This window comes from Ascidiella aspersa, chromosome 2 (assembly GCF_963924565.1).
Source record: "Ascidiella aspersa chromosome 2, kaAscAspe10.2, whole genome shotgun sequence".
NCBI classification, from domain to species: Eukaryota; Metazoa; Chordata; class Ascidiacea; order Phlebobranchia; family Ascidiidae; genus Ascidiella; species Ascidiella aspersa.
Window position 1 is genome coordinate 29,780,043 of NC_139448.1, and position 22,278 is coordinate 29,802,320.

Here is a 22,278-nt window from a genome sequence, read left to right on the forward strand (position 1 = left end):
CGCAGACAGAGAAAAAATTAGTAGATACTGCGTTGGTTTCTTGCTGTTTAGTTTCAAGCGGGCAGTACGGTCTCGCAGTAAGGTGCAGAAGTTTGGGGCGCGGGCCGCTTAAATGCTTGTAACGAAGTTAATTATCAGTGAATTTCATCAGAGCAGATTTGTTGATTTTCACAGTTTATAAGCTTAAAAGTGATAAAGCTTTCCTATTTCGAAATTAAGCAGTAACGTTATTAGTGCACGAAATGTGTGATCTTCAAAGTACGACCCTTAAGTTGTATACCTAAAAACGTTTTAAACCTTCAGCTGTTAGGTTTGAATCAGTATTTTATTTGGCGCTGGTCTAGAATCCTACCACAGTTTCGTCCATGGTTTATATTGCTAACAATATTTGGGTTAGGGTGAGAGACTGAGAGTTAGCGTTTGGGTTGGTCAAGTATTATTATTAAATTTATTCTTACATATTTATATGTCTTCCCTGCAATTTGAACTTTGACAACTCGTTTTGTTAACGTTAAAATAAATGTGGTAGGATTCTAGACCAGCTCCTTTTGTTTTCACCAAACGCAATGTTTTAACCGAAAAATCATAGTAATATTTTCAGGATAGGAACATTTGCTGGTTTTTATCTAATTTTCTGTAAAATATTTTGGAATCTATTGGATTACAGTGAAAATTTAAATTCGGGGACAGTTAAGAAGTAAGGAACAAGAAGATGACATAGTCTTGTATGCACCATTTGGAAGTTTAAAATATAAACTTGACAATTTTTTTTGGAGAAGACATTGTTTTGAAAGTTTTTTATCCATTTTTGCCACCATACCTCAAGAGTACAACAATGCAACTGCTTCAGAAGTACCTGTCACTTTCATTTTGGATTATAGTTAGCTACTTATGTTCAATATCAAGTGCAAACAGTGACACCATAACTCCACCTCCAGGTAATATCTAGTTCGATTTAAAGTTTACAAAATTTAAAGTATTTTTTTGAGTTCTCTAACTATTCTAGTGACGTTCTTTGCTGCAAAGATACGTTTTATCTACTTAGTATGCGTAGCAATGAGTTGTATATAAAATATTGTTAAGAAGCTGATTTCCACCACTATACCTAGTTCTAATAGTTCAGTACTTAATCTTGTTGTACACTTCTTGTTGGCTTGCAGTAGGAGAAATAACAATTCTTCCAAAAATTTGCAAATCGATGCTTGGTAAAACATTGATATTTGGGTATTTGGCATAACATGGCTCTGAACCTGAATTGAATATTCAATAAACCAATTAGAATGCAAACTGAAATTTGGTGTAAGAGTTTTTCAGCAAGAACAAATTTAGTGGAAATCTTTGGCAGCACCAAGTTGCAAATATACATTGGTGTCTGTCACTATTTATTTCTGCACATTAAATTCCACTTTCCTACAACTTGGTTTAATAAGTAATCGTCCATCATTACCATCGAATAAAATTTGTAAAATTTTCGAATAAAATTTCTAATCTTTTCTTACAGGTGAGGAGAACTGTGTTTGCGAGTGGAGCCCTTGGATGAGTGCCAGCAATCCAGCTGAAACAACTGGTCAGGACGATGAGACCTACGCCACCCTCCGCAAAAAGGGATACCACTTCTGCCAGAAGCCGGTCGACATCCAGTGCTTTAGCATCACTTCCAATATCCCGGTTGAAAACTCGCTACTGCTGACTTGCAACAAGGAAACTGGGGCCATGTGCAATCTGTTCTGCGAAGATTACAAGATTAGAGTGGCCTGTTGCTACTGTCCACCCAAACCCATAGGTAGGATGTTGACAAATGTTTGCGTTGCTTCAAAATTTATTATTGCATTTTTCTATACGTGAATATCCAGCAAACATAAGCAACCATCTGGAAAACCTTATATACATTTTTTTTTTCGAAACATGCCACCTGCACATCTTAATATTGATTTAAATAAGTGTATATATATATGCATGTAAAGAGCATAGTTTATGTCCAATATATTTTACTTTATTTGACTTTTTGTAGCTTATAAATTGTCATGCAGAAACAGGCAATGTTTTCAGATACCGATATGTCAGCAGAAAAATGCTTATTGTTGGATAAAGTTTATATCATCATGTGCATACTGTGCCAACATGCAGGACAAAGGAAAAGTTACCACAGATTTTATACCAGACAGCATTTAATTTGACCAGCATTTGTTTTATACGCCCCAGGGCTACAAGCATTCCTTGAATTCATGTCCAGATTATTGCCTTGTGAGAAGAGAAACTTATGTGGTTGGATTTATTGTCTGAATTTTTCTGACATTCCATTACTGTACATAGTTAATTTGATTAACACGTTCAAACAAAGTTACAAAGAAATACTGTTGCTACCAGGCAATTATAAAATTTTTCTTCCAAAATATTTTTTACTAGACATAACAACGTTTTAATAACCGTTGCAGGAAATCTTCAACTGGTCAATGTCACCAATATGGTACATTTAATAAAAATATTGCCAGCAAAACATTTTACAAAACTACCAATATGGTATTGTTGGACCATAAAAAATATTTTGTAGTGTGATTAAAGTTATTTTCTAAAGCTTAGCCAAGGCCAATTAACTTGCCATGACTACATGTGATATACTAATAATCCTACATTATTATTATTTGGGTTTTCTGTTGGTGCCTTTGTGGTTTCATTAGGCATATTTCTTGACTGAAAGCGTTTTATTTGTGAAACTTAATATGGCAGCAAAGAAAGACGTTTGTTTTGCCGTTTTAGTCGGTAAATGCTTGAATAAAATACAGTAACGTAAAATACATCCATAGAGCTTTTTCCCCAGAGTGTAGGGACAGTCGCGGATTTTCCCACCTATAATTGTGTTCAGAAACATTAACGACCTCCATTAAAAATAGTTCGCCGCGAAATCGTTTATCGTTTAAGACGCCCGGGCTTCGGACTTTCCATTGCCCACCGGTCACTTACTTAAACAGAGGCGCCTTGGCTTAAACATCTAAAGACGGCCAACTGTCGGAATTTTCCCTGACCGGACGTTCGTTTGTCAAGCGGTTAAGGCGAAACAAGCAGCCAGCGATGATATTCCCTGGAGGGACCATTGATTATGAATAAGGCCAGGGCTCCTGTTGTGTGAACCCCCACGCCGGCCTTGGGCATAATCGGATATATCGATCACACGCACTCGCGTTGCGCTGCCAGTTGCTGTATGTTGGTGGTAAACCGATGCAAAACCGAACGGGAATGCAATTCAACTCCCACCAGGCTACGTATGTGCTAGCCAATTCGGAAAGCGTCACTATTTTCGTTTTTTTCTTGGTCGTTTGCTTTTAGAAAATTGCCCTTTGACATTAGAACTGATGCGAAAACCAAACAGAAATGCAATTCAACTCCCACCAGACTACGTATGTGCTGGCCAAATCCTAAATCGTCACTGTTTTTCGTTTTTTCTTGGTCGTTTGCTTTTAGAAAATTGCCGTTTGGCATTAGAACCCACGCAAAAATCAAACAGAATGCAATTCAACTCACACCAGGTTTCGTATGCTCTGGCCATTTTTCGAAAGCGCCACTGTTTTGTATCGTTTTTTTCCTTTGCTCATTTGCTTTTAGATAAAGCCGTTTAACATTCGTGTCGTTCTTAAAACAAAAAACGGCGCGAAACTTTAGTGGACCGAAAAATGTGATCGGCTTGTTTTGAAGGGCCCTGTCGACTGGAGAGTGACGTCATACTGCGACGAGCACCCTTCTGAAATGCCGGTGCCTTTGTTGTCGTCTGACACTTGTCTTTTTTTGGCATCCAGTCTCCGGCCTCTGTGCGCGGTATACGGACTTGTGTATTTCGTGAAGCTATCTTACGAAGGTTGAAAATGACGAAACACGCTTTTAATGTTATTTAAAGCAACTTACAAAACCCAAACAAACTAGAAGTGCATTGCTTTGCATATTCAAAAACGGATTGAACTGGAAAGTGCAGATAGACGAGTTTTCTCGATCAGAAACAGCAGTTAAAACGGTCGGGTGAAAAATAATAATGCGCTTGCTTTTATTGTTTATATTCGGATTTAAGCCTGTTCCAAACACTGCCAGTTGTTTATCCATGTCGTAGGATACAAACATACAAAACAACCACAAAGGTTAAAAAGATCGTAAAACAAATTTATTAAACGACTGAATTCCGCAGTTACGCAAAAAAGCGGCATTATCGGTTCTGCTAAAAACGTATTCACGCCTCAGTGAACACCGGTCATGTGCATAGTGACGTCAAATTAGGCAATACAGAGTAACATTGCTCGGTAAATGCTACATTTAAATAGGCTTAAAAGTGTTTTAGATCTTTTCGAACTTTTGTGTTTTTTGGATCTCAAAAACAGTCGCGCGTTTTCGTGCTGGTCTTAGACGTGAAACTTTCGCACTACGACGATCAACTTGGTGGACTAGAAAGTTCTACCCAATGCCACGTCCCGTCGGTTCGATAGTTTATTGTCTGCGACCGACGCCGCTCCAGACAATTGACCAACAAAGGTGACCCCTTACCCCCTCCCTACCAACACCAAAGGCGAAAGGCCTTGTTTCGCTTGTTTGTGCAACGGCTGGAGTCCCTGTTTGTACTTGATCCCCCGTCCCCTTTCGCGGGAACACAACAACGAGCTGATTTCGCACCGGTTGCCGCCACCGATTACGACCGGCCGACCGTTCAGGCCTGTTTGCATGGCCCTTTTGAAGCACTTCGGTAATCTCTTGTCCACCCCTGGACTAGTTTACACACCGATTCAAAATTAATCATGGTCCTTTTTTTAATGGCGGTCCTATTTTGTTCCAAGAAAAAAAGGAGCTGAAATTAAAAAAAAGGAGCTGAAATGATATCTGTTCCAATTAACCGAAATAAATGGCAAAATGCGATATGAATCCAATTTGGAGTCGAAACTAAGGATCCCATGTTGTTCTTTGAATATCCCAAGACATGTTTCTTTTTTCTACGCTAGTTTGCACCAAAAATGGCCACAAGTTGGACAATAAGGAGCTGGCCGCTTTATAGAATAGCCTTTCGTGAGAAAACAAAAAAATATATCGATACCAATTACCCAAAATAAACAGCAATGCGAATCCAAGGATCCGATATTCTACTCTAAACATCTCTAGTCATGGTCATTTTTTTCTGCGCTATTTTGCACCAAAAACTGGCACAAATTTGGACAAAATAGAGTTGGCCGTTTTATAGAATGGCCTTGAAAGTTGGCCATCTTTGTACGTTGCAAGCCGAAGAGCAAATAGTGTAATTGGCGCAATCGAGTGAACGTCGGGCAACGAGCATGCATTGTTTAATATGGCAACCCTGTTCGTATTGTCTAAGGATTGACAACTGGGTTTCTTCTAATTTGCGCTTTTCTTTGCTTCTGGTCGATGTTTTTGTTCTCTGTGTGCCTGACACATGTTGATGACAGTCTCATGTTAAATATTATCGACCCGTTTCGTTGTTTTTACCCTTCGTTGTTCAACCTGGTTGCTTTCTGTTCAATGCTATGTTACTTTTTGTTTCGCTATGTTTTGCGACTATTGTTGGAAATTAAATGCAAAGTAAACTGACGTGACGAGATGGTGTTACAGTTGTGCGATCCGTCCCGAAAGGCGCGAATAGTACACAAAAATATCTGCTTTCAAAGGCAAACTCACGCTTGATTCGTGGTTGCCCTCATGTCACAATCCAGCATTGGTAAAGTTGGAAAACTTCTTTCAATGAAAGAACAGCTTTTCCCAACCCCTTCGCGGCCTTATTTATATTCGTTCACGGCAATTTTGGCCGTTTTCGTGCCGTCTTCACAACTAGGCAATGGGCTGGATTGGGGACTAATGAAGGATTGTAATTACCACCTTTAAAACTGACGTTTCAGTTATTATTTTTAAAACTGACCTTGAGTTTTTTGACCCTATGTTTAAAGGCACGCTTTACCTTCCGTGACAGGCGCGATGCATTTTTAAATACTTGTTTATGTTAATGGGTGGTTTTGTTGCCAGAATCTTGCGAATCTCCTTTACCACAAGGCCATCGATCATAACAGCAAGGCGACTGACAGGCCACACTGCAAGGCAAGCGTTTGTTAAGTGTAACTGCTGCTGGTGTCATTGACCAGCTGACTGATGCGCTTGCATTATACAGGCGCCTGTCCGCAAAATGACCGAGTAGGCGTTTTTTAACTCGGGTGATTTTCGGCATCTGTTTCAATTTTCCGGTTCCAAAACGACTACGGTTGCCGTCCCGTGTGAAATCTATGCAAAGTATCATTGGCTTCCATGAAATTAATTTATTTGACCAAGGTTTGGTTTATTTTGTTGGATATGTGATTTCCCGCAAACATATACGTTTTCGGTCGGCCCTTATTACGTAAAAATTATTTCCTAAAATACATCTTCAATGACCTAAATTTGGATTAAATCGGCATATGTGTAGTTGTTCACGTACAAAAGGTTAAGGTCGGTGCCTATTTACGCTAAAAAGCAATACTTTCCAAAAATTCATCTCCTTTGTCTCAAATTTGGTTGAATTTGGTATATAGGTAGTTTTCCAAATATAAAATGTGACTGTCGGCGTTTGTTCATGCCAAAAGGCGATAACTCACTAATATCAATTTCAATGGCTTGGGTTTTGTTTAATTGTTTCGTCGTGCGTCCCCGGTGCTTGTACTTGCAACAAAATTAGCTAATGTGTACCGGCTTTTGCCAACCTCGATCAGCCATTAAGAAAACAACGTCGCCTCTGTTTACCGAGGCTCCGATTTACATTGAGCTGAACCGAACTCGGCCAATATTTGTGCCTTATAAAGTCAAGTGGACTGGCTATTTAAAGTTGACTGGTTCTGATTTTTATACCAAGGTGTATGTTTTTATTTGAAAGCAAGCGTTCCCTGTCGCCGTTAATATCAACAGCTTTTATTGTACGGGAAATAAACGGTTAAAGAGAACTTATTTCTACATGTGCAGTTCACTGCCGTTAACGTGCCTACAAACGCCAATGTGTGCGCGCGGCTTTTCTTTACACGCGTTTATTATTAAGCGCATGCAGTAATTTACAAAAGGCTTGCGAGTGAGTTACGACCTTCAACGTGACGCAAAGGCACTGGTTACTTGCTTAGACAGCGACGCCGCGACCGCCCAGTCTTAACCCATGGACTTGAACACTAAGCCGCGTTACAAAAGCGTCTTTGTGATTTCAGCTACTGAGCCATTTGATTAGCCTTGGAGCGTTGACAACAAACCGCCTTGTTTCTTTCCCTTTTGAGGCCTATGGGCCCGTTTATTTTCTGGCCATTGTTGCTCGTTCGGCCGTCGGACGTTTTGTTGAGCTGCACTATGGAAAGTGTATTGCCTTAATTAGTCAATCGACTGTTGCGAATGCTTCGCTAGTGAAGAATAACTTCAAAGGGTGAAAATGACTGATTGTGTGTGGCCTATTGTTTCATTTCTCGCATAATTACAACTATAATGGCTATAATACATATACTCCCAATTATGAAAGGCCGAACTTCTTGACTTTTTGTTGGCCTTTCTGTTTAGACAATACACAGTGCAAACAGTGCAACAAAATTTTAAGCTAAAAAAAGTAATCTTTATTTATATGACTTTCGGTTTCGGAATGTATGCAATGCCAAGCGAAACTTATTTTTGGCATGTAAATTTTATATTAAATAGCGCATTGTGTATTTAAAAAAAAAAAAAAAAACTTTTTGCACCTCTTTGCCTTTCCTTTTTCTGACTGCCTTTGTCAATGCGCTTAAAAAAGTGAAGAATAGAAAATGACTTGCGCTGCTTTCTATTGATAGACGCCTTTCGTTGGATCATTCTTATGCTTTTCGGAAGATTTAAATTGTTTTGATGTACTTTTAAATTGCTGTTGCAATAAGTAAGCAAAAACCTGCTTTTCCTTATTATTTCGCAACACGTTTAAAAAAAATGGACAAGTTGTATTTTCATATAAATGGCTGAAATATTTAAAAACGCAATGGAAGAAACGTTCTAATGACGAGTACTTTAAACGGAATTTTAAACCAGGTGTTAAAGACAATAATATCTCGATTTATTCAATAACCCATGCGGCAGAATGTATTCCTAGTCCTACACAAGTTAAGCTCAACATTCAGGTATTTTTTGACATGTATAAAAATGGAACGGACAGATCGTGCAAACCGAAAAAAAAAACGAATGTAAACAGCATGATGCTGTAAGTAATACAAGGCTTCTACATGTGCCAGCCCGGCCCAGCACTTCTCAAACTTGCCCATTGTGCCTTCCCGACAAATCCGACCGCAGGCCTCGTTACACGCTCCAGCGACTTTCACGCTTCGCCACACCCTCTTACCTGCCCGCCTTGTCAGTGGCAATGTAGCCAGGTCGCGCAAGAACCCTCGGGCTATTGAAGCGAGCTTTAAGCTAACTTTTTGCGAGGTGATCACATCGTGTTTGTTTGTGGGGGATATGTAGGGACTAACCTTTTTTATAAGGTGTTTCCTAGGACTGAAACATTCACCTGTAACCTGTAATTCTCTTAAAAGTCTCTCAAAGCGCGTTTCCCCAGCTTCTGCTGTGTGGAATCTGCAGCGCTGCTGAACAATAATCATGTTGGGCAATAATATAGGCTGGTTTAACCTATTTTTTGATAAAGATTCTTTTTGAACTGTCACCAACGCATATATATGTATTAACACGGTATAATATGTGCAGAAAAAATAACCTTCTCTTCCTAATTAGTCCCACGTAGGGCAATTCCAACCAATTTGTATTATGTGCCAACTTTTAAATCAACAAATAAACGCCAGCGTTTAAAAATAAAGGTAAACACGCCCAATTGCCTCGTTCCTATGCGTGCAATTTAACCATCAAATTGATCTGAAACCTATTCCACCCTAACCTTACTAATGAACTACAACCGAGGACGTTTACATGGATACAGTTGTACATTATTTGTTGTGTTTAGCTCAAATGAAAAAAGTACCTTGTTAGACTTTATATAACACCTTACAAAAATTTAACATCCTCTGTTGCACCAAAAGTGTCAGTTATTCGAGACCAGTACTTTTAGAAAATAGTCTTTTTTCCCGGAACAAGAGTACGTCTCAAGTTTGCGGTGACCTCATCTGCTGTTTCGCCCCTTCGTAACACGACAGCGCAATTAAACGCGCAATTATCGCCGCTATTGCAATTCAGAAGCAAATTCAACCGGATTAACAGCGCCCTCTGGCTTCCTGCCAAGCGTAGCGTCAGCTGTCACCCCTCGGGCCCCCGCGGGACCCAGGGGGTGCAAAGGTCCAAAGAACCGACGCCTCTGGCCGCGAGAGAACAATCCCTCTGCGGTCGACACGGCTCCGCTGCCAATTCGTTTCGCCTCTTGTTCTCAGCATCTCGCTAATGCTTTGATGATTAGGAAGCGACTTGGCTTTGTTTCGAACTCGCTTGCAGTTGCTTGCATCGAATGACGCTGTTCGAATACAGCAATGAACTAACGAGCACTTGTATAATGGGTTGACGTCTTGTTTTCGACATTATTATTTCTGTGATTGTTTATGGTGGCTATGTGAATTGGTTCCAATGCAAGGTTTTTTTGGTGGTGACTTAGCTGCACTTTGTAGTCATCATTTTGTTTTGAAGTATCAATAACATCGTCCCAATGTGTTTTAACCGACAAACGCCTTTACATAGGCACCTGGTTGTTTGTCACTGTTTATAAACTTATTAAACAAAGACAATTATTTTAGCCAAATGTCGTACTTCGAGATTCTACCAGTTATTATTAGCGTAAATATTACCTCTGCTAATCAGTAGAAACATGTACATAAAAGCGATCATAAAGATTTTAGTTTAACCAAAGTATTACCGACCACGTATAACGTAGAATGGCTAGAGCAGCTATAGGTTAAATAAACCTTACTCGAAACTCAGCCCATGGACGCTTCGGTGTCAATGAAACAAAAGCCTTGGCGCCAACTCCCTTTCTGTCAATACACTTCCCAGCAAAGCCGCGATTGATTCTTTTCACAAAAACTCCCCGCCTTCTACGAGCTGTTGATAGGTTATCTCGGATTCAAGGTTGTATTTTCACACAGCGCAAGTTTCCAAGTTTCGCCCAATTTTATCTATTTTTTGCGGTTAATTGCTAGAGCTGTTAGTCAAACTCGCCAACTGTGTGTAAAATTAAACCGTAAAAATTCTTGATTTCGAGGTTATATGTTGCCTTATATTTCCAATTAAAAATGTTGGCTACTAATGATAAACAAACAATTTATTTAACTACGTCCAAGGTCCAACCCATATTTGTACCTCATTTCGTCCAACCGTTAACCTTTTTAGGACCTTGTACCCACATAGTTAATTACAATTATCAAGGAATTCCCTGAATTGCCCATTTGAGTGGAAACGTGCTATTTGCGCGAAAATGTCGCCTTTTGCTGGGCAATTAGTGTGTTTCGCCCCCGCGATTATTAGCACCACCGCTGACTTGCTGCGTGCCATCTAGCCCAACTGGAGAATTGCTAACCCGCCTGGCCGAATACACAGACGATGACGGGGCATTGCGAAGATCTGACTAAAAACAAAAGTGTCCCAAAATAGGTTCTCAAACCTGTAGTATACCACAAGTGATACGTTAAGGCTTTTCACCAGCTGGTATAACAGCATCTTACTGTTCTTATGCCGGTTTGGGAAAATCAAACGCAAGTATTATTAAATTATTATATTAATACGGCTGCCGTAAGTTATATTTTCTTTCGCCACTTTTATTAAACCTTATAAAATTTGGGAAAACCGCTATACCAAATTATCCTAAACCGCTATACCAAATTATCCTTATATATCGAATAGTGAAAAGGCGACTTTACAACCTACAAGCACAAGGCGTTATATTCTCGCCGACGTATTGCGACAATATCCACCCCTACGCTTTGTGCTGCTCGCAATCGATACGGGATTTGTCGAGGCGCGACTGGCGTGGGACTGTGTACACGCCTCACTTGGCAATATTTGCTGTTCAATGCGCAATATTATGGTCTTGGGTAGTGCAGTTCCACGGTCGTTATGTACAACGCGCTCGCCACTGGGAAAAAATGAATGTCCGATACTTCGTACCAGTGTTGTAAACAAGTCATTAAGTCTCAGTCGAGTCATTTGAAAGAGACTTTTGTCCAAGTAAAGTCATTTTTGAAAGAACTTAAGTCCAAGTCAAGTCAAGTCCCCAGTCAACTCATAATTCGAGCCAATCACAAGTCAAGTCCTTGTCATAAAAGTTGATCGTTAAAGTGTTAAAATTGGAACTAGTCCGATTATAAGAAGTTACTAAACTAAAAAATAACGTAAAACGCACCATATAGCAAGCAAAATGTTACGTGCAAATCTTAAATAACCTAATTTTCTAATGAAAAATGCTTAATTGAAGACACTATATTTCATTTGTCGAAAGCTTTGTACTGTATTTCGATATCGCTATCCTATATTTTAGGCATAAAATACCGGCAATCTGTTCCGAAACCAAATGAAGCCATTGCTTTTGCAAAATAAGTAAAATCGATCAATTTGAAACGTTGAAACGTGTTTTCTGGACAAAAATTGCTTGTTCTCTGGGCAACCTAGAACTTTACCTTCATCGTTAGACTCCAAAATTCAAGTAAAAAAACGCTAATCTCGATCGCAAACCATAACTGCAACACTTAAGTCAATTTGGTATAGGATCAACATCGATATACCACCCTTGTACCGATATGACCACTTGACATCGGTATGTTATCGAACATCAGTTCAGTGCTCCGACCCTTGGACATCTCTACAGCGTGTAGTAGGATTGTTTAATTATCTAAAATCACATTTGTTTTGAGCCCAGCCTTTCATTTTGCCTGTTGAGTTACCTTGGTTTTGCTCGGTTGCTTTGCCCGCCTTATAAGTCTGCTGATCCCAAGGCGCGTTTTTTTGTTTTGTCTCACTGCGGCGAGCCTGAAAGGGAACAGTGACTGCTGCAAAATTGCAGGGAACTTGGCATGACCAATAATAAAGTGCTCGTATGAATACATTTTAGACCTGACGTCCTTCGTATGAAGTGGCCTAGACCTCGAACCGTTTCCTAACTTGTCCTGCTGGAGCACAGTTGTTTAACACACATGTGTGTATATCATTCGTTGTCCTGTCAAATTAGGACTTAAGTCGTAGTAGTATTTTATAAGGTTTGGTGATGATCTTTTTTCTGGGGCATCCGGCCAGTTTATAAAAAAAATTGAAATCAAATTTGCCTTTATTTGTCACATTTATGTGCCTTTACCGCCTGGCTGTGTAAACAAGTACGGGCATAACTGAAACGACCTAAAAGAGAGAAAGGTGTGTTCTGATACGAACGTGGCTTTATATTCATCGTACAATGCAAGTTAGTCAGTCAAAATACAGCATTTTTCCGTATTTGGCATTTTTTCCGTACAAGGCCCATGTTGAATGCATTTCTTTTTGTAAACAGTCGCAAACCAACGCCCGGAATCGCCTTGTTCCGGTCGGTCGCCTTTAGCCTACGTCGAGGTGTGCGTTTGCTGGATCTGCACTACAGCAAGTAGCTCTTAACAGCGCAAAAAGACCACTCGAGTCGCTACTCGAAAAACGGCGCGCCCGTGACCTTTCCTCGGCAAAAAGGAAACGCCAAGGTCGCCCGCTGATTACTGTGCATGCGCGGCGAGTTTCCGTCATCTGGCCGCTAGTTGTGTAGCGATTTGTCTCGCATAGTCTTCGATTTTTCGCCAGGTAGCAGCGTCCCAAACAAACTGTAGCGCGCCCGCAGATCGTCGTAAAGAGCGACTAGACTCAGAAAAAGTTCAATTCGGATGGTGTTTCGCTTGTTTATCGCGCCAACTTCCGATAACAAACACGGGCGCGGATTTTTTGCGCGTTTTAGCCCAGCCGTGTAAACAGCGCCGGCGATTTTCGTGCGTGGGGATAACATGTAGGTATTTTTGATTTGCTGGTGATATGTGGCAACTTCGCCGTTTTTTGTTTTGTATGTCAACTTTTGGTATTTGTAAATTTATCGCGACTGTCTAAGAGGCATATTTCGTTTAACACAGTATTCGTCAACCCTTTTTCTCAGTTATCTAAATTATTAGCGTAAAAAGTATAAACAGCGAAGCTTTGGGTGCACGATACTCTTCACTGAAAAAATTAAACAAATACAAAATAAAGACAACAGCGATATTAAATTCAAATTATTGATTAATCGAGCTCTTCGCATTTCTATCTTGCTAGTATGCAATCTCAATCCATCTAACCATGTGAACGGCCGCAGCCGTTAACCCAACCAAATTCAACCGCGACCAAATTTTTGGTCGCGCGACATGCGTTAATAAGAAACATTGACCATCTTTATGCCGTTTCAGTTTAGCCTGTAAACATTCCACAAAAAGTCGCACTAGTTTTTAGGCTTTTTTGCATTTTTTTAAATAACAAATACAAAGTTACCGATGATTTAAAGCATTGGCGTAACCAGGCCTTAGTTTTAAGCAAAAGAAACTGTTTATGATTGTACAAGCGTTTGTCGAAGAAAAACTGGCGCTCGAGATTTTGGCGAGTTGTTCTGTCACGATAAGAAATCGTGCAAGAAGGCGACAACTTGGAATCGACGCCGAACGAACGGCTTTGTTTTTGATCCGGAGAGAGCGAATTAAAGCCGCTAGCAAACCAGCAAATCGCCTTAAAGTGTTTTGCAAAGCGCAACGGTCGCCCGCCTCGCTAGCCCGAGGGTCCCTCATGTCGGATTTGTTTCAGGCTCTCAGCGACCTGCAACTTAGTGTTGAGCTTGTGCCGCACGTCCTTCGCTTTGTGCACGAATTGGCAAATTGGATTGTACGCTGATCGGACTCTGTTCGACTCTGGGATTAGTAAATTGTCGAGAGCGCTCGCCAGCAGTCTGCGCACTTGAAAGTTGAAAGCAGTTCTTTTGCTTGGTCGACAATTAAGTGCCCGACTTTGACTCATTTTACTTTCCTAATGAGTGCCGCTGCTTTTATAGTGTTTCTCGGTCATCTCCCTTGAGCTTAATTTACGATGATTGTCCAGCGAACAGTTTCAAAAACAAAACCTGTGCGTCTTGATATATGGATGCCCAATTGGTATTTCGTTTCTTTGCATTTTGTCACCCTTTTGCAAAAAGGTTTCATATTGTAAAAAAAGGGTTTCTTGAAGAGGATCTGCTTATTCCTTATTCCCCGAAACTCGTTTCATTGCACCAACTTAGCATGAGAATACGACCTGCATTTTGCTTTTAAAACGAAACTTTTTTTGGTTCTAATGCTTTCCAAAGGGTGGAATCGGCATTTTGTTTTGGCTGAAGTTGCTTTTCGTTATTTTGATTGACTGCTGGCTAATTCGCAATCGATTCAAATAAGCGACGAATTACATCGATCCCGCCAAATGCCAATGCACGTTAATGTGTATTCCCGTGCCACGCGGTCAAACCTCCAACAAATTGCGCTTTAATAAAAAAGTCCGTCTGTCTTATTAAAATCTGTCGCTGCTTAATTTAAACCGCGACAGCTGTGGCTTCAAAATGTTCGCTATTGGACAACACTTAATTTTTAATTTTCGCACATTGGATTGATGTATACTAACAGGCACAGCAGGTGCAAACTAGTTACGGGTATAATCTCTCGGTAAATGTGCAACATTTGTTGGGGATTCACACGTTTTACACAAATGATTTTTCGGTGCTGTTGAACGTCGGATGTTTCAAATACAATATTGAGAATTTTCCGTTTGTGCGATATAATTTGGTCGTTAGGGCTTTTGTAGCTTTTTACGATGTCGCTCTTCTTAACTTAATTATCGCATATTGCTCTTGGCATGGAGTATAGGACGACAGATTAGGCACAAACTATTCTTGTCATGTGTACTGCCGCGCTAAAGGTGCTATTTAAAAGTTTTGAGTTTACATTTACCTGGTTTTATGTAGCCAACTGGGTTTTCTAGTGTTTTTAAAAGTTTTTCTTATAGTTGTACGTTTCTGAACTCTGTCTTTTTGCGATATAATTTCAGTTGTTGGAGAAATAGCTATTTTACAATACCCGGATTTACTTAATCACCCTTTTACGAAGCACCGGCTTTACTTAATTATAAATTTGTTATGATTATAACTTGTCAGACCGACCGCAACCTAACGGATTTACATGACATTTTCATAAACAGCGCCGCCATTACCGGGAATGATTCACCAGGGGTGACTAGCAGTCACACGCTCGCTAGCATTACGTACGCCTGTCCAAATTATCCCTTTGCTTTTGTGCGCGGAAGAGAAAGTGGCTTGATTCATTGATTCACGGAATCGTATATCATGCCATATTCAGACCCTGGTGGGTATTCGTATGCCTATTTGTCACCTCCTACTCGAACAAGCCATGTGTGTCGATACCCTTTTGAGAAACACCTTAATCGAAAAAATATTAAATAGATCACGTATCCACTAAACTCGTTTGGTCATAGATAGATAAAAGCTCACTGTAGATATGCTTTATTGAAAAAACGAGTTTACACCGTCTTTCAAAATTTGCTAAAAATAGATTTACTATTTTATTGCGAACATCGTAATGTACAACCTATAAGTTTTCACAAAAAAGTTTCGCATATCCATGTCTAATTTATTATGATTTAAACCTGACCTAAGCATTGTAGTAATTAAAATTTCAAAAAAATAAATTAAAATATGTTTCTCAAGATTTGCCGCGCCTTCAATTTTTTAGCAGTGGTCAATAACAACAAAAAAATCATGTCACAAAAACTTACACGATAAAGAGATACGTAAAATAAGTCTAACTGTGATTAGCGTTTTCAATTAATTGTGCTTTCCGCCAAAACCGACATTGGAATCCTCAAAAACCCGGCAAAAACCGTTTATCGCCACAGCTTAGAAAATCACCACAAGTTCCGGCAGCACAAAGCCAGAGAGTTTATTGACAAAGACACGCACGAGGAGCTATCCAAGGTCCCCAAACCCAAACCCAAACCCAAGCCGCCAGTCCTAGGCCGTGTTTCGCCTTAACCAAACCCAATCTCTCAGTCGCTCTGTTTTCACCGAGGCACATTAGCCGACGTCCGAGCCGCAGGTGACAAAAGACCACGTGATCGCTATGACGTCATGCGCTGTAAGGCTAGCCTTGACTCGGAGCTGTTTTGCTTGTTGTTGCTCCACCGATTGTTGGTGTACCTTGGGTTTTCGTTTGCCTTGGAGAGGTGTTCATTGGCGTTTTTGCTTTGAGGCCGCTGATCGCCGAGGATATCGCATACCGCTGGTGGGTAATGTTGCAGAAATGATAGATAAGGGTCGCGTTTCCTTGTGGAATTTTTCGATTTGATTTAAACTGCGTTTTGCCGTCGCTGGCTGTTATTTTCGAAAAGTCGCTGGCTGTTATTTTCGAAAAGTCGCTGGCTGTTATTTTCGAAAGAGGCTTTTTTACAACGAAAACCAAACTAAACAATAATCGCAACTCAAATTAGGCGAATTAGGAATTATAAAGTCGTTCCATAGTGTTGTTAACCCCACCCTATGGTTATATTATATACGTCGGCTTTTGTTAATTTAAAAGTAATGAGGTAGATGTTTTGGTGAAAATCTTAATTTTTGCTTCTGGGATCATAATAGACAACGTGACATTCCTGCCGTTGCGCTCTATATCATTACCCCTATTCCTCAGCCCCAACATTACCCCCACCCCCTAGCTGTTGTAACAATGCCATTAAAAGCCCACAGTCACGTAGCGATCCGTAACATCGGCAGTCGGTCTGTGAATCACACACAACACGTTTCCAACTGTGCTCGGGCGGATAAACAGACTTCTCGGCCAAATCCCGCTGACAAACTTCCCTTTTCGCCCTTGCTGCTTCTTTGAAACCTTCGAAATGACATGTTTTTGTTGTTTGAGGTTTTGCGCAATTGTTGTCGACCCCCTTTTTCAGCTTGTGAAACACTTATTTCGCGGCACTATATTTTACAACAAGCAGAACACTAAAATTGCTTTGGTAACTCAACATTGTTTATTATGAATTGACCGTTATATGAAAAAAAGAAAGACACTAGTTCAAAAGTTTCCGGTGCAAATAAATTGATCTCGCGGTACACTGTTTTTGACCTACGATGCCTTGTCAATGCTATGTTTTTTTCCAAGAATACGTTTCACGAACGTTAAAAAACAAAATGATGTAATGCGACAGGTCGTATTGGACTCGGGTAAAGTGTTTTGTCGCGCTTAAACTTTTCACCAGTTGTAAAATCTGAATATTTGCGACAGGTCGATTTTACTGGAATATAAAGAGTGCATCCAAGCTTCCAAAATGAAACAGAATGCGTTTGGGCTGAAAGCAGGACGTATATTAAAAAAAAACATCTTGTAATAAATAAATGAGCTTGAACATAAATCCGACAATCGAAATAGGTAGTCGTGGCAAGAAAACCCGTTTAACGCTTAAAATATTTCCGTCGCGCCATCTGAACGGTTGAAACCTTATTCAAGATTAACCGATATGGCCCTAGTGTGATTCACCTGTACCGGTAAATAAACAAACAAGCCAGTACGTCTTGCCGTTTACAGAACTTACTAAAGCTGCCTGACGCGTGTGAAACGACGCCAAATACCAGTCGTTTCCTTGCCAGACCTGTCGCCTTTTGTTTCAAGCGAGAAAGGCAACTTCCGTGTGTATTGTGCGCCCCGACACTAATCCCTTTCTGACCCCACTGCTACTTTTTCGCATCGCAAATACGGTAGAGCGGCGGCGTTCGCTTTTTATCGCGGCTGCCCGGGCCTTGTTCTTCCCACGCCTTATCCCGCTGCAGCAACTATCACCTGGAAAAATACACACAAGTCGGCGTGAGGCGTTAATTTAACGAGCGTAATTCGGACTGGTGTTTAACGCTTTGTCCGGTAACTTTGAACACAAGTTTCCCTCAGATTTTATATCGATTTTCCATAGGCTTCAAAGCACAAAAAAAACAGTTATGTCGAAATTACCTTTCGCTGAGGTTAAATAATTTGTTAAATATCTTCTCTGTTGAATTTTTTGCAGTTCTTGGCATAATTCTCGAGTCATTGGTGGTAGACCAAACGTTCGCGCCACTCTTTACTTAGTTATGCATCGATTTTGCATGTGTGTACACTTTTCAAAGATTTTTTTTCCGCAACAAACATCGTAATTCAGTAAGCATATTCAAGTCAATAATGCAAGGTATAAAGAACTTTGGTCTCTTCCTTAAAAGCCTATGCTTTTGAAATCAGTTAGTAAAGCAAGTGACGACTATCAACATACAGTTTATTTTGTCCTTCGGGATGAGTAAATACGTAACCGCGTCTCCCTAACCCGCTCGATTCCTTCATGGCGGTAAATCAAAGCCAGCCAAGTAAAACATTACACAACATTCCCGGCCCAGCGAATTGGCGAAGCGCCTTTATCACTGCCCGCATACTCGCGACATGGGAGAATCTCCTCGCAACGAAACAATTCCGAGCCTTGTTGAAATTTTGCTATGCGTCGTAAACCAACGTTGTCCGGTCGCCCGATGACGTAATTGCGCTGGAATTTCGTTCGAAATCGGTCGCTTTAAAATTTGACGAGCGGCGGTTATCAGTAGCTTAACGTGTTAGAGCAGTGATTCCCAAACTTTTTTTCTCGCGAACCATTTTGAGATTTTGTACAGTGTTGATGTACCACCTAAGTTACACCTTACCAGAATATCTCAAACTTTAACTCAGTGGTTCTTAACCTTTTTTCAGCCGCGCCCCCCTTTGGTAATTTTGTCATGCCTTGCGCCCCCCTAATATTTCGACATTTTGCAATTAAATATCACTGAGAAAACAGGAAAATAGTGAAGGAAGGGATTGTTGGTCGCGCGAAGCGCGAAAAATTTTGAGTTTTAGTTGGTCGAATTGGCTAAACTGTAACCGAAGAGGCGTTTCGCATTGGGCACGCAACAAATTGCGCGAGCTCGACACATTGATTTTATCGAGCTGATTTTGACAAACGTGTTGCGAGGGCATTTACTCCACAGTTGTAAGAGTTATTATGTCGAGCGCAAAAAATGTCAAGCGCAAATATTAAACATTACGTTATCGTGTTTCAAAAGATGTAACGACACACAATACAACGGCAATATTGCAAAAACAATATAGTTTCTCGCAAAAAAAGTTCGACTCCCCCTGTTGCTATAGCCTGTTATCATATATAAAATATGGATGAAAAATAGTCCGAAAGGGCGATAGCTTTTATCGTTTATCTATAAGTTAATTTAATAGGACGGTGATACCATGGATTTTCTAAAAGGGAACTATAAGATTCGCGCGCAGCGCGAAAATTTTTGCAGTTTTAATGTTAAAGTTGGCAAAAAACAGAGTTTGTATGTAGGAATTATGCCTAACCCAAACGAAACCATTAAAATCACTGCAAAAATTAAAAATATATAAAGTCGAGCTCGCGCCCCCCTTAGAATTCCTTGGCGCACCCCTACCCGGTTAAGAACCGCGAACCGCTGCTTTAACTATTTTAGCATATTATACAAAATAAGTAAGCAGAATTAAACTTTACCAAACGCCATACCAGGAAGACAAAGAAGCCATAAATTAAACAAAACCCAAGGTTCAATGCGATAGTTGTTTTTTCTTCACCAGCTGGTCGATACATACTACAACTACACCGCTCACTATTAGTTTATTACTACATATATATTAAACCAGCTAACAATTAGCGTTATATTATCTTGAACAAGATAAGTGTTACGTCATAAACGTGCGAAACCTCAAGTTAAAGGTAACTAAAACGCAGCACGGCAAATTACCCAATCTGAAAGTTTAAAAAGTTGAACGTTTTCGAAATTTATACGTATGCTGAAGTTAGTCGCGTACCACCTGAAAGACTCTCGCGTACCACCGGTGGTACGCGTACCACAGTTTGGGAACCACTGTGTTAGAGTTTGTTAATCTGTTGGTTATGGGTAATCAACCCAAAAGGGTTAAGTTTTCGTTTTTGCCGGTAGTAACTTTGAATATGTCAATTGGTACTATGTTTGACCGCTTTTAAAGCCCAAAAAAGTATTTTTGCCAGCCTTGAAATTTTCTTTTCAATTTCAATAGACGTCTCCATTCAAATAAATACGCCATTTTAAATTTAAAAGTACAATATTCATCAAGGCGTTAATTAAAATCCATAATGCTCTTCTTTAATCGTGTGAAATACTCGAGAAATTTAAAAGGAGCAAACCCACCACCACTTTACGTGCCTGCATCGTGTGTCTAACATCAAACTTGGTACACTGCGCTTTTGTTGTCTTTGGCCTGTGCGTCGTCTTACTCTTTTAGTCCATCCACTGCTGGTCTGTGCGATTTCGCGCGCGGCCGAGCGCGACTCTTTCGTATCTCGAGCGAGCTACGTACGGTCAGCACTCACAGTCATTTGCTACCTGGTGCACGGTTGTCATTCACGCGTGTCACCGCCACTGCGCATTTTTACATAGTCGGCTTACATAACTGACTCTTTGCATTTGCATGCCATGCCTGTCGCATCTAAAGTCGAATTTTTGAGTTTATGCTAGTGTTCTATGCGCCTGGATTTTTCTGGGCGTAACCCTTTGCATCCGTGAGCAATTTTTAGCTTGATTAATCCAGACGAGTGGAAAAAATTGAAAAGGGTTGTTTGTCTTTAATTAATGGAAGCGGAATATTGTCCTTTGGCAACTTTGGTGCCGCTTAGATGTTTCTCCAAATTGTAATAAATGTTTTGGGATTTTGTCTGTTCGAAAATAGAGACCCTTGTTTAGGCGGCCCACTGTCTTCGTATTTTTCTTTTTTAAATTGGAATGTAGCATAGTAAAACGAACGACTGATTGACATCGTCTGATACTAGGCAATAAAGCATTCGGTCTGTTCACAATTGCCGATAAATTTGCTTTTCTAAGTCGTGTTAAATGATTTCTCCCACTCCCACGCGAAACCCGAGGTAAATTAATGAATCGTTCGTGGACATCGATACCATTTTAAACCCAAACCCAATTGCAATCGTTTTTCAGAATGCGAAACCAGTAGCAGAACGTTTTTGTCTGTCAAACAGTGCTACTCTAACGCGTACATAAACAAGTATACGTTTAACATGCCTTTATTCCTCGACAGAACAACGGGTCCAGAAAAAATATTGTTCGGGTCTTCAACTTTCAAGTTTATAGTTCTTTACACGAAAGTTTATTATTTCTTTATTATTTGTGCAAGTTCATGACTCGTGAGTATCCTATCGTCCTTACTTTCCCATGATCTTAAACAGTACAGCAGCCGCTTTCCCGGTATGACTGAGGTTGGCAGAACCTCCCAAAAATGACGTAATGCGTAAATGCGTCCCTCTGAACAATGGTGGATGGCACTTGAACTGTAAGGTGAAGTTTACCGCACCCCTCGTCTCTTTGTACGTTGGAAATTCAAAACTGATTCAGCGGCACAACGCCGTGCTTATTTTTACAGCGGCTCTACTGATTCGTTCCTGATAACAATGTATAATTTTATTTGAAATTGAAGCACCTATTATAAACCCATTATAGGAAGGTGGTACATGTATCTTTAACGTAAACGCAAGCTGATTTTAGGTATTTTCTATTCAGATAGTAATTTATTCGTATTTGCCAGTAGTCCATCCAGATTAGCTGGTTTTAACCATGTGCATGAAGACCAGCTAGTGAAATCGTGGATAAAATAGGTTGAAGTCCTATATCTGTACAATAAGCGAAACTCAACTATCCAACTTTGAAAATGGCCCCTACTGTACACGCTTAAACTCAATTTCGATTTCTATAAATAAATGTTTTATCTAATAAAAAAAAACATCTCTGTACAATGTACAAACATCCTCGCGTGAAAATCATTTGCCATTCCTTACAGTTAGCTGTGTTAAATCGGAATGGTCCAGGGCGTAGCGTGCATTTCTTAGATTGTCCGTTAGGATGGTCGAATTACACGCAAAGCTCCGTTTTCGGCTTTAAACTGGCCTTTCTTTAGCGTCTGTAGCCGCTGTCTGAGAACCTCATGCGCTTCTTTGGGAACTTGCAGGCGACATGACAGATCGACAAGCATCTTCAGACCGCAATCAGTTGCGCGATCTTAGTGCTAATCACCACCCACCGCGATAATACACTGCTTTCTCACTGTAGGAAGAAACTGGCAGTTTGATCAAGTGCAGCCAGGGCAAGTTTTACGTTTCTTGGGTTATGTCGTCCCTGATGCTTCATAATCTTTTAAAGAAGTAGAATTGTAGCACATTGCAATT

The 22,278-nt window shown here is 40.3% G+C and overlaps 1 protein-coding gene across 1 annotated transcript in view; it reads left to right on the forward strand.

Annotated features, from left to right (window-relative positions):
* The first annotated feature begins 282 nt into the window (after positions 1-282).
* The window catches only part of LOC146164776 (uncharacterized), a 70,177-nt gene continuing 48,181 nt past the window's right edge, over positions 283-22,278 (forward strand). The window contains exons 1-2 of the mRNA XM_083381729.1: positions 283-938; positions 1,502-1,783. Of these exons, the coding sequence (XP_083237855.1) occupies positions 836-938; positions 1,502-1,783 (385 nt within the window). The 5' untranslated portion in view covers positions 283-835. The remainder of the gene's footprint in view (positions 939-1,501; positions 1,784-22,278) is intronic.